The sequence below is a fragment of the Hippocampus bargibanti genome, linkage group LG18, assembly GCF_051943395.1.
Source record: "Hippocampus bargibanti isolate YZ-2025 linkage group LG18, ASM5194339v1, whole genome shotgun sequence".
Lineage (NCBI taxonomy): Eukaryota > Metazoa > Chordata > Actinopteri > Syngnathiformes > Syngnathidae > Hippocampus > Hippocampus bargibanti.
Window position 1 is genome coordinate 9,844,831 of NC_142751.1, and position 12,213 is coordinate 9,857,043.

Here is a 12,213-nt window from a genome sequence, read left to right on the forward strand (position 1 = left end):
CGATGTGACACAGGTTGTGAGGGTGGGGGGACAATGGTACCAGAATCCAAGCAGGACATGTGATGGGCCTTGTAGGACATATAAGAGCGTCAATACTGTTTGTCCGCGTAACCTCAGAGTGGAAAAAGTGAAGATGAGACTTCTGGCGTCGTTTCTTGTCGTCTTTGCTGCGGCGTCCTTGGAGTCCGGTAAGACACTGACGACCTTCTCATGGGAATTTCACTATGTATTGAATTACATTCACATCTGTTGTGTTTGCTTTTTAGTTTTCTCAGCTCCCCTGCAATCTGGCGAGGAGGCCCAAAGTGATCATAATGGTGAGTTGATGATTTAAAAAAAAAAAAAAGTTGATCAACAATCACACGTTGACCTTATTTTTCATTTTGTCTTTCAGATGCGCTGACAGAACTGCGGAAAATAGGTGATGTTCATTTCATTGTGGTTCATTTTTGACATGTCAGTGAGTTGCCTTTTTTTATTCAGAGCCTTTCATTTGCTGCTTATATAGTGATACCTCAACTGACGGACGCTTCAGCTCACAAACTTTTCCCCTCACAAACATTAAATTCGCGAGCGTATAGTCTCTGCTGACGAAGTAGTTTTCGGAGGACGAACCAAACCACACAGTCGAACAACGCCATGCTTGCTGGCGGACTACTTTTCGGCGGATGAACGCCAAACCACACGGTCGAAAAGCGCCGCGGTGGCTGGCGGACTAGTTTTCATCACCCCCTTTCTTTGAGTACGAACATGGTTTGTTATCGACTTTACTTTTGCTATTATAGGACTGAAAAAGACCCAACCACAGGCTAGTGTTAAGCCGAAGAAGACACAAAAGAAAATTATAGTCGAGCAGAAGGAGATCATCACGAACGAGGTGTACGTTTTTGTGACTTAGCATCCAAGTACCATTATGCTAAGTCGACCATTGCTACCATCCTTAAGAACAAGGAAGAAAAATGGATAGAGTCTCCTAACAAGCAAAGAAAAGAAGCCACACCGGAGGTTGAGTTATTTACAGTGACTTTCCTTCCAAACAGTAACTCCCTCCCTCCTCTCACTCCATTTCATCAAGACCTCAACTATCATCAGAAAGGTAAATAAAATGACTTTATTATGAAGTATAGTTTATTTCTTTAATTACAATACAATAGCACATTTATTATACATAAAATAAGGTATATTTTGTGTAATTTTAAGGCTTATTTTGTAGAAAATTACGTTTTATGGGGACCTGGGAATGGATTATTTTCATTTTAATGGTTTCTCATGAGAAATAAATGTTCGTAAGATGAACGTTTTGCCTCAGACTTTCTGTGAACCAATTAAGTTTGTGAGCTGAGGTATCACTGTATTATAAAATGTGTCACAGGATGATATTTTCAATCATAATCATTAAAAAAATAGTACACAGTCCTATAATCTGGAATGCACATCAAACTGTTATATCTGTTGTAAAATACTTCAAGTTATCACATGCCTTGTGCTGTTCATAAATGCATCACACCGCTAATTATAATTATGACAATACACATATAAGGCACAATATTTTATTGGGATATTTATGACTTTTTGTGTGTTCAGATCAAATGGAGTTCGAGGCTGCTCAGAAGAATGAACCGATTCACTTAAACAGTATGAGTCTCAAAAAAAATATTATTATTACTGTAACAGTGTGTGACGATGTCCAATTCAAGCCCCGTCTGTGTTCCAATTTCAGAAAAGCAAGGTGAAGACGGGCGCTACCAAGGTGAGTGGAGCCCCCATCGCCACTTTCCACGCTGGTCCGAGTTTGTGTCATAATGTCATGCTTTGTATTAACTATCCAAACAAAGGCGGCTTCAGATGAAGCCGGTACTGATTTGAATATTAGCATGTGAATACTAAGTAGTGTCTGATAATAATCATGATGTTGTTTAATGTCACAGAAAAAAATTCCGGGGTGCAAGCAGGCAAGTGCAGTTCCAAAATAATCGTGTACTGTACATATATATACGCGAATAAAGTTGGCTGTAAATTTAAAAGCTCGATTATAAATATACGGCTTGTACTATACTTGCATTTATGCTGCGTGTTTTCTCAACAGATTCCTGTATATGATCGTTATCCATGTTAAGTGCTTTGTGACAGCTTCTGTTGTTGTTAAAGCACTTTATAAATCAAGATGTATTGTATTGTAAATATCAAAACTGAAAACATGACACATCATTGACGATGCAAGGAACACTAAATGACTGCACTGCATAGATGATGTTTGTTCGGACACTGAACAAAGGCTCGAACACAGGAAGATTGTCTTCTACTTCCGACGCCCAACCTCTGCAGCCCACTGCCAAGCTATTTATTAAGAGTATATGCAAATTTGAGTGATACATGAGTAAAACACAGCCTTCTTGATTTGAATACCACGCCCCACGATGCCCCGTGGTATGAGCACCAACATCCATGAACCAACAGAACATAGACATTTTAATGTGCTGTCTTTCCATGTTTGTAACCTGGCTAATGACCTCTTCCTGTGAAGGAGTTTACCAAGTCCTAAATTCCACCCAAGGCCAGATCTACCTGAGGATGACAGTTTAACAGGCTGTGTCTGTTCACCTCAGATTGACCCCAGATTTTCTGTGCTTCCATTGTGGGCCTTGTGTTCGGCCAACTAACCATACAACAGCATGAAACTTTAAAATGTGATAACTTCTATTCTGTCTATTCTCTATCAATACTATTTGCAAAATAGAACATGACGAGCAGCACGAATTGTCCGCAGCATTGTACCGACCATTCATCATCAATACAATCGATACCGATGTGAATTGCACATAAATCGGTACAGAATAGAATTTGCGCAGTGGCATGACTATATGAAGACAAGAATGGCAATTGTAGACAAATAAACGTTCCCATAAGCCTCATGACAATCCATCTTTATCTTTTTTTTGCGCTCTCACAACAGCTGAGGCGCCGCGGCTTGGCGACTTATAAATAAATCATATGCAGTCATCAATACAAGTTATACTAAAATGTGAAGAAGAACAAAAGCAGCGAGAACAAGCCTGCAGCATCATAACACAGAAATAATAAATACATGAATACATAAATAAATACATGAATAAATAAATAAATAAAACTGGACGCTTGCATTGTAAATAGCACGGCCACCTTAGGTTTACTCAATACAGTTACATGTATCAAATATGCTTTTTTATATTTGCACTATGTACAATTTTTGTTATGAAACATTTTTGCAGTTAAACATTTCAGTCTTCTGACTTTTCTATGTGCATAGAATACTTTGTTTTTATCCCCCCCCCCCCCCCCCCACACACACACACACACACTTCAATTTTGCTGCTGTAGATTGAAAATTTCCCCATTGTGGGACTATTAAAGGCTTTCTGATTCTGCTATTTCTAGAATCCCCCCACCACATAATTCCATAAAGTGTCCCTGGTGCATTTATTTCCACAGGGGAGGTGAGAGATGAGACTTTGAGCGATGCAGCAGGTGAGTGCAACACGTGCTCGGACTGTAACTCACACATATTAAGGCCGCATTACATAACAGCACCCTAATCCCCCCCTCCTCTGTTTCATTTGCAGTGGGAGGACAAAGCTCTTCTGACGCTGAGAAGGGTAAGAAGAGCCCTCTAGGTGGCGCTAAAGGCCACTTTAAGGAAGTTGAGCACGAGTGTGAAAAAACGACATGACCTTGTTGTGTTTCCGTGCAGGTGCGAACTGTCGATCCTCGGAGGAGATGGCGGCAGACGGTGGGAAGGACAAACTCCTCGAGTTTAAACGGTCATGAGAAATGATCCAATGTCATTGTCGCGTTTTAGAGCAACGACAGCGTCCGCCCGCGCGCCCTCAGGGCACTTTGGGTAAGTGAGGTGAAAGTGTCAAGAAAATTTGGCAACTCTGTCAACAAAATGAAATATTCACACTGTCAATGTATTGGCGTGAGAGATCTCCCATTATAGTGTGAAGTCAGCCCACGCTTGCTACATACTGAACACATGCAGGTACAAAACACCAGTTTGACACCAAATCCAACACAACACAATGTAAGTCAAAAGATGACGTAACACAAGACAAAACCACGCTAAATAATTTTTGACATTTTTCTTCCATGTCATCAAGGGTGCGGAATATCCTACTGGGGATCCTCCGCACCCTGCCCACCACCTTTTCCAGCTATTTCCTTCAGGCAGGCGCTACCGATCCATGCGCACCAAATCCAGCAGATATTTAAACAGCTTCTTCCCCCAAGCCATTAACTTTAGTCTAAACAGTAACGCAAATATAACTGCATAGTGCTTCTTTGCAATTTTTTGATGATGATACTAGTGCAGCGTGTTCTGCTGAAGACAAATTCCTTGTGTGTTCTACATACGTGGCAAAAAAGATGATTATGATCAAAAGCCGTGTGGACGAGAATGAGTCAAAACACTAAAATGACCACAATGTTGCTTGTGGAGGTGATACTTCCCAGTAGAGTGAACGTTGGCGCGAATGGCTGCCGCTGCTCACCCGCACAAAAAAATCCAGTGGCTGTAAAGTGTCCTTGAGAGTTTTGAAAGGCGCTTGGAATTAATTTATTATTATTATTATTATTATTATTGCTATTATTATGAATACTGTGCCATTTTTCCATTTTTTTGTAGAAGACAAGGATTCAACCAAGGAACAAGGTATGCGCAGACATACACACACATTTTATCATTAACTCATTCACTGCCATTCACAAATTTATCCGGGAATTGAAAATATGACGTAGAGCGCCATTCCCGAATTTGTTTGGGTTTTGTTTTTTCATGTTTGGGTGCTGATACAGTGCTGGCTATGGCCTCTGGCAATGATTTTCCCCTTCCACAAGGGGGCGGCATTTCCTTTGTTTCCATGTTAGCACTTTGTTCCAGCTTTAGCTGTTGTTAACGCGCTATATAAACCAATATATATGCACGTATTGCTTTGTATTTTGGACAGCCACCCTCATTTCAAGCTCATATAACTCCAGACTCATTATTTAGGAATTAACTATTTTGTTACAGCTCCAAGAAGAGTCCAAGGTTTCTTACGCTGCATTGAACGTTTATGTAGTCCTAATACTCAATATTCTGTGGGTCCTGGAAGTTGAGTGACAATGACAAAAACCCTGGCACTGGGGTGGACACATTTTTCCGGGAGTGATTGAGTTAAGTGTGTTTGTAAAGTAGTTGATTTCAAATATATCCCAATCCAAAAGGAAACCTGCATAAATTACCTCATTACCAGTACGGAAACAATACTTTTGCAATATAAAAATAAATTGAACGTGTAGCTTTGCGTTAGAAGAGTTGCAGGTGCAAAGCCAGGGAATGCATATTATATGTGCCTACTTTACATTTTGCGCCACCATGGCAGGTTTCCCCCTTTTTTGTTTTAATTTTAACTCATTCACTGCCAGACAATGTGCAAAATTGTGTCCACTCCAGTGCCAGGGTTTTTGTCATTGTCAGTCGAATTCCAGGACCCACAGAATATCGAGTTTTAGGACTACATAACCAGAATCCATAATTCAGACTCAGACTGATGAGTATCACATGTGCGTGTGTTACTTCCGGGTTGAGTGAACGCTGGTGTGTCTGGTTGCCGCTGCTCACCCGCAGAAAAAATTATCCTGTGACTGTAAAGTGTCCTTGAGAGTTTTGAAAGAAGCTTATAAATGAAATGTATTATTATTATTATTATTATTATTATTAACCTTACATTCTCCTCTTTCATCAGAAAAAAAGTTAATTCCTAAATGATATAGGTCTGAAGTTATATGAGCTTGAAATGAGGGCGGCTGTCCAAAATACAATACAATGCAATACATACATATTGATTTATCTAGTGCTTTAACAACAGTTCCAGCTGTAACAAAAGTACTAACATGGGAAAAAAGGGGAACTGCTGCCCCCTCGTGGAAGGGAACAACTTTGCCAGAGGCCATGGGCAGCGCTTGATCGGCACCGAGCATGACAAACCGAAATCCGAAAAGATTCCAGAATGGCGCCCCACGTTAATTCTCGAATAAATTCGTGAATGGCAATGAATGAGTTAATAACATATGAAACATATCACTCTGTGATCGCAGCTTGTCATGTTTGCCTATCCCAAAGTATCAACGTAGCCTTAGTTCATTCGTCCGCCACAATAACATGGCCGGCCGGCCCTGATGCAATAAAATCGCCTGTCAGATAGATAGAGAGAGAATGTGAGCTTATGCAATGCAGCACATTTTGAGGGAAACTGGACACAGCCAGTCTGGGTCGGCTGAAAATAATCAAAAGCCTTTTATAGACTTTGGCTGAGACCTCAACATTTACAGACAACGCTTTTGGAGCATTCATGATCTTTTTTTCCCCCGCCCCAACGTGTCAAAAACAAGTGAGAATGCTCCCGATCTTTGGACAGTCTCCGAAATATGGGTCACAAACCAGGACAGTTATTTCAGTTATTTTTTTAAGGCCACCCCGCCACTTATTGTCATGAATTTATCCCGCATCTATATTTGCCTGTGCTAGTTAAACGCAGTGTTTAGTGAATGAATGGCACTGTTTAAGCCGGTAGAGACAACTAAGTCAACATGTTACTGCACCTGTTTGAATAAAACCTGCTGAGTGAGTTGCGATCCAACAGGAAGTTGAATGTAAGTCATAGTAATAATGGTCAGTTACCCTTTTGTGTGTGTGTGTGTGTGTGTGTGTGTGTGTGTGTGTGTGTGTGTGTGTGTGTGTGTGTGTGTGTGCGCGCGTGTTCTTTTCCCACCTAATAGAAGAACTCCAGTGAGAGCATACACCAAAGTCGGATGGGAACAATTTTACAGCAAGACAATAATAATAATAATACATTTCATTTGTAAGCGCCTTTCAAAACTCTCAAGGTCACTTTACAGTCACTGGATCAGTTCTTCTGTGGGTGATCGGCGGCAGCCACATGCGCCAGCGTTCACTCAACCCGGAATAACTCAAATAAATAAAAAGCTACCTAGCTAGCTATTTCACAGATAACCACCCAGCCAATAGATAGCAGCTAACTAATAGATAGCCATCCAGCTGGATAGATAGCTAACAGACAACTAGCTAGCTAGACAGCTAATAGATACAATCATGGTGTTTGCTCATGTTGTCAAGAACCCAGTTCAATACTAATTAAAAAAAACAACTTTAAACACTATCATGTCTTCTTGTCTTTGTAAAAAGGACACAGCGATTTAACCTTTAAGGTCTGGTAACTATCAAGTTTGACTGGGGAATATTTGTACATATATTAACTCATTCACTGCCGTATGATGTGCAAAAATGTGTCCACACCAGTGCCAGGGTTTTTGTCATTGTCACTTGAATTCCAGGACCCACAGAATATTGACGTTTAGGACTACATAAACAGTCAATAGTGTTATAAACCTTAGTCTCTCTCCTTTCATCATAAAAAGTGTTAATTGCTAAGTTATATGGGTCTGGAGTTATATGAGCCTGAAATGAGGGCGGCTGTCCAAAAGACAATGCAATTAGCGCTTTAACAACAGCTGAAGCTGGAACAAAGCGCTAATATGGGAAGAAAGGAAATGCTGCCCCCTTGTGGAATAGAATAAAAATTCCAAAGATCTGGCCATGGCTTTATCGGCACCCAAGCAAGACAAAACAAAACCCGAACAAATTCGGGAATGACGCTCTACGTCATATTTTCAATTCCCGAATAAATTTGTGAATGGCAGTGAATGAGTTAAGTTGGACATGTTCTATTCATTTAAGCTAACCATGGGTTATTTGAGACAGGAAGTATTAAGATTCAAAGCACGCTCACCTCTGTCACTATGCTGTAATTGTCCAATTTCTAATCCATGTAAAGGCATACAAAAAAATCCACAGTCGGAACTCAACTTTTATTGAACAACTTAAGACACATCATTACTTCTCCGATTTGATTTTTTTCCACCCTTATTGTGGCTCAGTGTGTTCATGTAAAATAAAAAATAAAATACATGAAAAATTAGAAAATTCTTTGGTACCTAAAGAGCAAATGAAACAATTTAAGGCAACTAGAGCAGGTGTGAAATTCATTTCAAGTTTACGGGCAGAATGATGGAAACGCAAGTTACCAGTAGAATACAACTCATTCGTCCTTAAATCCACCATGCCGCTTACTCAATTGCGGTAGAGAAAGAGGGGCAAGGAGACGGTGGCGAAATTTAACTAGCAGTTGCACACCCCGTGTGTAAATGTAACAAAAGATTGATCTCATCAAGCTATAACTACATCCTTCTTTGACATCCAATTCAAGTAACGATATTGTTCAGTGTTTAAATAGCTGCACCGATGCTGTTCAAGGCGCGTGTATTCGGTAAAGTCGCACAATTACTTTCCACATCTTCTGCCACATTCTTATAAACATTGAACATGGTCACACACGTGCGAGAAAAACGGTTCAATGTCACGTTAACCATTGATTTAGTTAACGAGATCATAAAGCTGCGATTGTTAGCTTGCGTCATCTCTTTGAACATATTTTGCGCACTCCTCGGTTTGAGCGTATATGAAGAAGTAGTATCGTTCAAAGTTAGTTATAATGTCATGAATACATCAGTCGGACTTTCCGAGTATGCCTGAAGCCTGTTCTAAAATAAGTCGGATAGAATCGCGCTCACACAAAACGCACTTCTTTTGCACTGAAGCCAAACTCCAGCTTATGGTTAACAGGAAACTTACACCTGCAAGTCTAATACTGCATTTTAATTGTTCATTTCTTAACGTTTTTTAAACAGAGTTTAAACAGCACTGTTGTATTTACAGAAATGCAAAGTAACGCCCCCCCCCCCCCCCCCCCCAAAAAAAAAAGGATGAGAAAATAGCGTTGTTGCCTTTGACAGAATAAGATATGAAAAAGCATGTGAACAAAAATGCAAGACATTCCTGTCAACGGGCATCAAGCAACATATTGTGGGCTGTTATGTGACGCAGCCACGAACCAAAAGGCCTACACCACAAGTCCCATTAAACATTTTTTTTAATAATCCTATTCCATTGGCTTAAGGTAAGCGATACATGAAACCTCATATACCTCCGCTCCCCTCTTGGTGGACGCCGGAGCGGTCGTTGTCTTTTCTCTTCTTTCTTGCAGGGTACCGAATGCTCACAGGGTGCCATTGAAAGCATAGATGAAGATAGCCATGATGGCGGCGCTGATCAGGCCCGAAATGGGCACGGTGACAAACCAGGCCATGAAAATGTTGCGGAAGAGACGCCAGTCCACCGCCTTCCTGGAGCGCAGCCAACCCACGGCTACCACGGATCCCACCTGACCCCAAAAAAGATAAAAAATACAAATCCCCCTTGAGTCTAGCAGACTTCCTGTTTACCGGAACAAACCACACTTGATGACATCCTGGCGGGAACGCAGCTTACCTTGCAGTGGGTGGTGGAAACGGGCAGGCCGACGTTGGACGCCACCACCACGGTCATAGCTGAGGCCAACTCGATGGTGAAACCGCTGTGGAAGCCAGGGAAGAGGTAAACAAAACTTATTTTTATCCTCTGACTTAAAGGACAACCGACGTCTCCGGACAAGTTGCGCCCATAATTTGTAAAATGGCTTCAAATGACTTCTACTGAGCGTATTTTACACAGATTCCACCGCATAGAGCTATATTTTACATTTTAAGACTCGCGCTGAATATTCAGGAAGTCTTGTTTTTGAGTTGGTGACGAGTCCGTACATGACGTCACTAAAGGAACGCCCCCTGATTGAAAAAAAGACACATTGTAGCAGTCCTTCCATCACGTCAATGTATTTTGATGTATTGTTTGGTCTGAAAACCTTGTGTTGCACCCAAAAGCCGCCAGAAGCGGGTGTCAATATAGGAATTTATCAGCCTGCGGAAACGGAGGCGGCCACAGGAGGTCGCCATTTTGTGCCTCTTTTCTGGTGATCGTTTCTCCCCAATGTTGCCTCAAAATGGCATGGAATAAATTCTTTAATCGATTGCAAACATGTATGCTTTCTGAAGCCATTGTTTTGATTCTCAATCAATGCAAGACGTCTTGCCGTGATGTCACGAACTGGGGGCGAGACTTTCTGAAAATGCCCAATTCGTAGCTCTTTTTTTTGCAGATTTTGGACACTTTAAGTCATTTTTATTGGTGTTTTTCATTTGAATAAAAAGATACTGTTTCATGAGTTTTGGGTATTTTAGATGCTATAAAGTGTTTTTCCGATGTCAGATAAGAAACAAAAAAGTGACGTCGGTTGTCCTTTAAAGGAATTTCATCAATTGTTCAATACGGCATGGATAATTGTTCATTTTGTTGAAATATCTGTTTATTTTATTTTTTTGGGCCAACCGATTTTATGAATTAGAATTTTAATAGAGCCTTTAATACAGTGATACCTTGGCTTACGAACACAGTGTGTAACCCAAAAATTAATTCCTCATAGGAAACCATTAAAATGAGAATAATCAGTTCCCAGGTCCACATAAAACATAATGTTCTAATTTTGTAAGCCTTAAAACTACGCAAAATATACCTTATTTTACGTATAATAAATGTGCTATGGTATTATAATTAAACAAATAAACTGTACGGTATAATAAAGTTGTTTTATTTACCTTTGTGATGGTCGTTGATGGCTTGATGGAATGTGTGGAGGGGATGAAACATTCTAATGGCTTCCCCAAATTCATAACGGCCCTCGAGAGGAAACCATAACTACAATGTGGCCCACCGCAACAAAAATGACTTTGACACCCCTGGTTTAGAGAATGTACGGACGGCCCCCCAGATGTCTCATGTTGCTGAAAGGGACTGGAGGTTACCTGGAGGGGGTAATTGGAGTGAGGTCCCGGCCCATCGTCTGGATCACTCTGCGTCCCCACACCCAAAGGCCGATGCAGATACCCAGACCTCCGTAAAGCAGCAGCCAGGTAGGCGTGTCTTGGGTGGACATCACATCACCGGTGATGTAAACCAGCCAAAGCGCCACCAACGGCCCGATCGCGTTGCTGCATGACCCCAAATGGGAAACGTCAGCATCGGCGTCTTTGATGTGACATCTGAGTCCAATACCAAACCGACGCCGTACCTGACGTCGTTCCCGCCGTGAGCGAAGGACCCGAAGCAGGCGGTGAGAATTTGGAGGAACTGAAAAAGCGTGGACACTTCGGGTTTGTCCGCATCCAGTCCGTCCTCGTCTATGGAGCTTTGGGTGCTGCCCGCATCTTCCTTGCCCATCTCCAGCGCCACGTCGTCCTCGCCGAGGCCTTCGGGCGCGGCGTGCTCGGCTACGGCGTTGCAGTAGCTGGTGTAGCTATCCATGCGGATGCGCTTCCTTTCCTGAGCCTGCCCGGGGGGCTTTTCCCCATCCTGGACTTCGCCGTCCTTGTGCTTGAAGTCGGCGTGCATGCCGATGATGGCCATGGTGTAGGACGTGTAGCTGTTGTTGCGGCGGATGGGCCGCTCGCCGCTCTCGCCCATGCAGTCGCCCACTTTGGCCAAGTGCAGCTTGTGGAGCAGGTCTTTATAGAGACCCGAGTCCTTGTGGACCGTGTGGTACTGGCTGTAGCCGTTGCTCGGGACCTGCGCTGGCCTGTTGCTGAACTGGACCTGATGTGGTCCGGTGGCAGAACCGTTGCTGTGCTGCTTGGGGACTGGAGCATATGACACACGTGCCACTTTGAGAAATTCATTTCGGTTGGTACTCAAGGTCCCCCTTGCCCTCCCCCACTTACCACCATTTGCATTGTTACATTCCATCTCACATTCGTCCGACTCCCCCACGTCGAAGGCCACCTTGCGCTCTTTGATGGCGTCCCCCTCATCGCCGTCCCCGATGTCGAAAGCCACGTGACGCTCCTCATTAAGGGGCGGGTCCACGGGGCTTTGATCGACAACCGGTGGCGACGCCTCCTTGTCGGTTTGTTTGAGGATGGGACATTGGGGCTCCCTCAGCTCGTTCTTCCGCATGAGGGGGCTCTCCGAGGGGCTGGAAGATTTGAGATCTCCTAGTAAGGGGAGGAGAGTTGGCGGTGAGATGTTGCTTGGGACTCATCCAAACAGCCACAAGTCAGTGAAGCGTGTGGGGTTCCTTTCGCATGAGTACACGCGCAACCAAGCGAGGGGGGAGGAAAACTGTTTAAGGATCAGATGAGCAGATTTGTTTTTACATTTGAGCTTATGAAAGCCGTCTTGTATCTCAC

General features: G+C 42.6%; 2 protein-coding genes and 1 long non-coding RNA gene across 5 annotated transcripts in view; 2 read left to right on the forward strand and 1 right to left on the reverse strand.

Moving 5' to 3' along the window:
- Positions 1–8,839, forward strand: LOC148884532 (uncharacterized). Of its 3 annotated transcripts, XM_089021278.1 has the most exons (11): positions 1–188; positions 267–317; positions 395–421; positions 1,585–1,635; positions 1,721–1,750; positions 3,469–3,504; positions 3,600–3,632; positions 3,728–3,766; positions 3,836–3,877; positions 4,661–4,687; positions 6,796–8,839. In XM_089021278.1, the coding sequence occupies exons 1-11, from the start codon at positions 134–136 to the stop codon at positions 6,807–6,809; spliced, it is 405 nt and encodes a 134-aa protein (XP_088877404.1). In that variant the 5' UTR covers positions 1–133; the 3' UTR covers positions 6,810–8,839. The 3 variants fall into 3 exon arrangements, with proteins under 3 accessions (XP_088877404.1, XP_088877403.1, XP_088877405.1); XM_089021277.1 differs by lacking the exon at positions 6,796–8,839 and having other exon boundaries at positions 4,661–6,751; XM_089021279.1 differs by lacking the exons at positions 1,585–1,635; positions 6,796–8,839 and having other exon boundaries at positions 4,661–6,751.
- Positions 7,889–12,213, reverse strand: part of slc20a1b (solute carrier family 20 member 1b) — a 21,515-nt gene continuing 17,190 nt past the window's right edge. Inside the window, exons 7-11 of the mRNA XM_089021275.1 lie at positions 11,746–12,018; positions 11,100–11,664; positions 10,834–11,019; positions 9,425–9,509; positions 7,889–9,317 (exon numbers count right to left, since the gene is read on the reverse strand). Of these exons, the coding sequence (XP_088877401.1) occupies positions 9,153–9,317; positions 9,425–9,509; positions 10,834–11,019; positions 11,100–11,664; positions 11,746–12,018 (1,274 nt within the window). The 3' untranslated portion in view covers positions 7,889–9,152. The remainder of the gene's footprint in view (positions 9,318–9,424; positions 9,510–10,833; positions 11,020–11,099; positions 11,665–11,745; positions 12,019–12,213) is intronic.
- LOC148884534 (uncharacterized) overlaps positions 9,388–12,213 on the forward strand; it is a 7,754-nt gene continuing 4,928 nt past the window's right edge. Inside the window, exon 1 of the long non-coding RNA XR_016118357.1 lies at positions 9,388–9,529. This is a non-coding gene — a long non-coding RNA (uncharacterized LOC148884534). The remainder of the gene's footprint in view (positions 9,530–12,213) is intronic.

Excerpts from the sequence above, each read along its gene's own strand:
- LOC148884532 (XM_089021277.1), top strand. The coding sequence starts at position 134 with ATGAGACTTCTGGCGTCGTTTCTTGTCGTCTTTGCTGCGGCGTCCTTG. Across the intron at positions 1,636-1,720 it reads TGAACCGATTCACTTAAACA|AAAAGCAAGGTGAAGACGGG; the intron begins GTATGAGTCTCA and ends TTCCAATTTCAG. Across the intron at positions 1,751-3,468 it reads TGAAGACGGGCGCTACCAAG|GGGAGGTGAGAGATGAGACT; the intron begins GTGAGTGGAGCC and ends TTATTTCCACAG.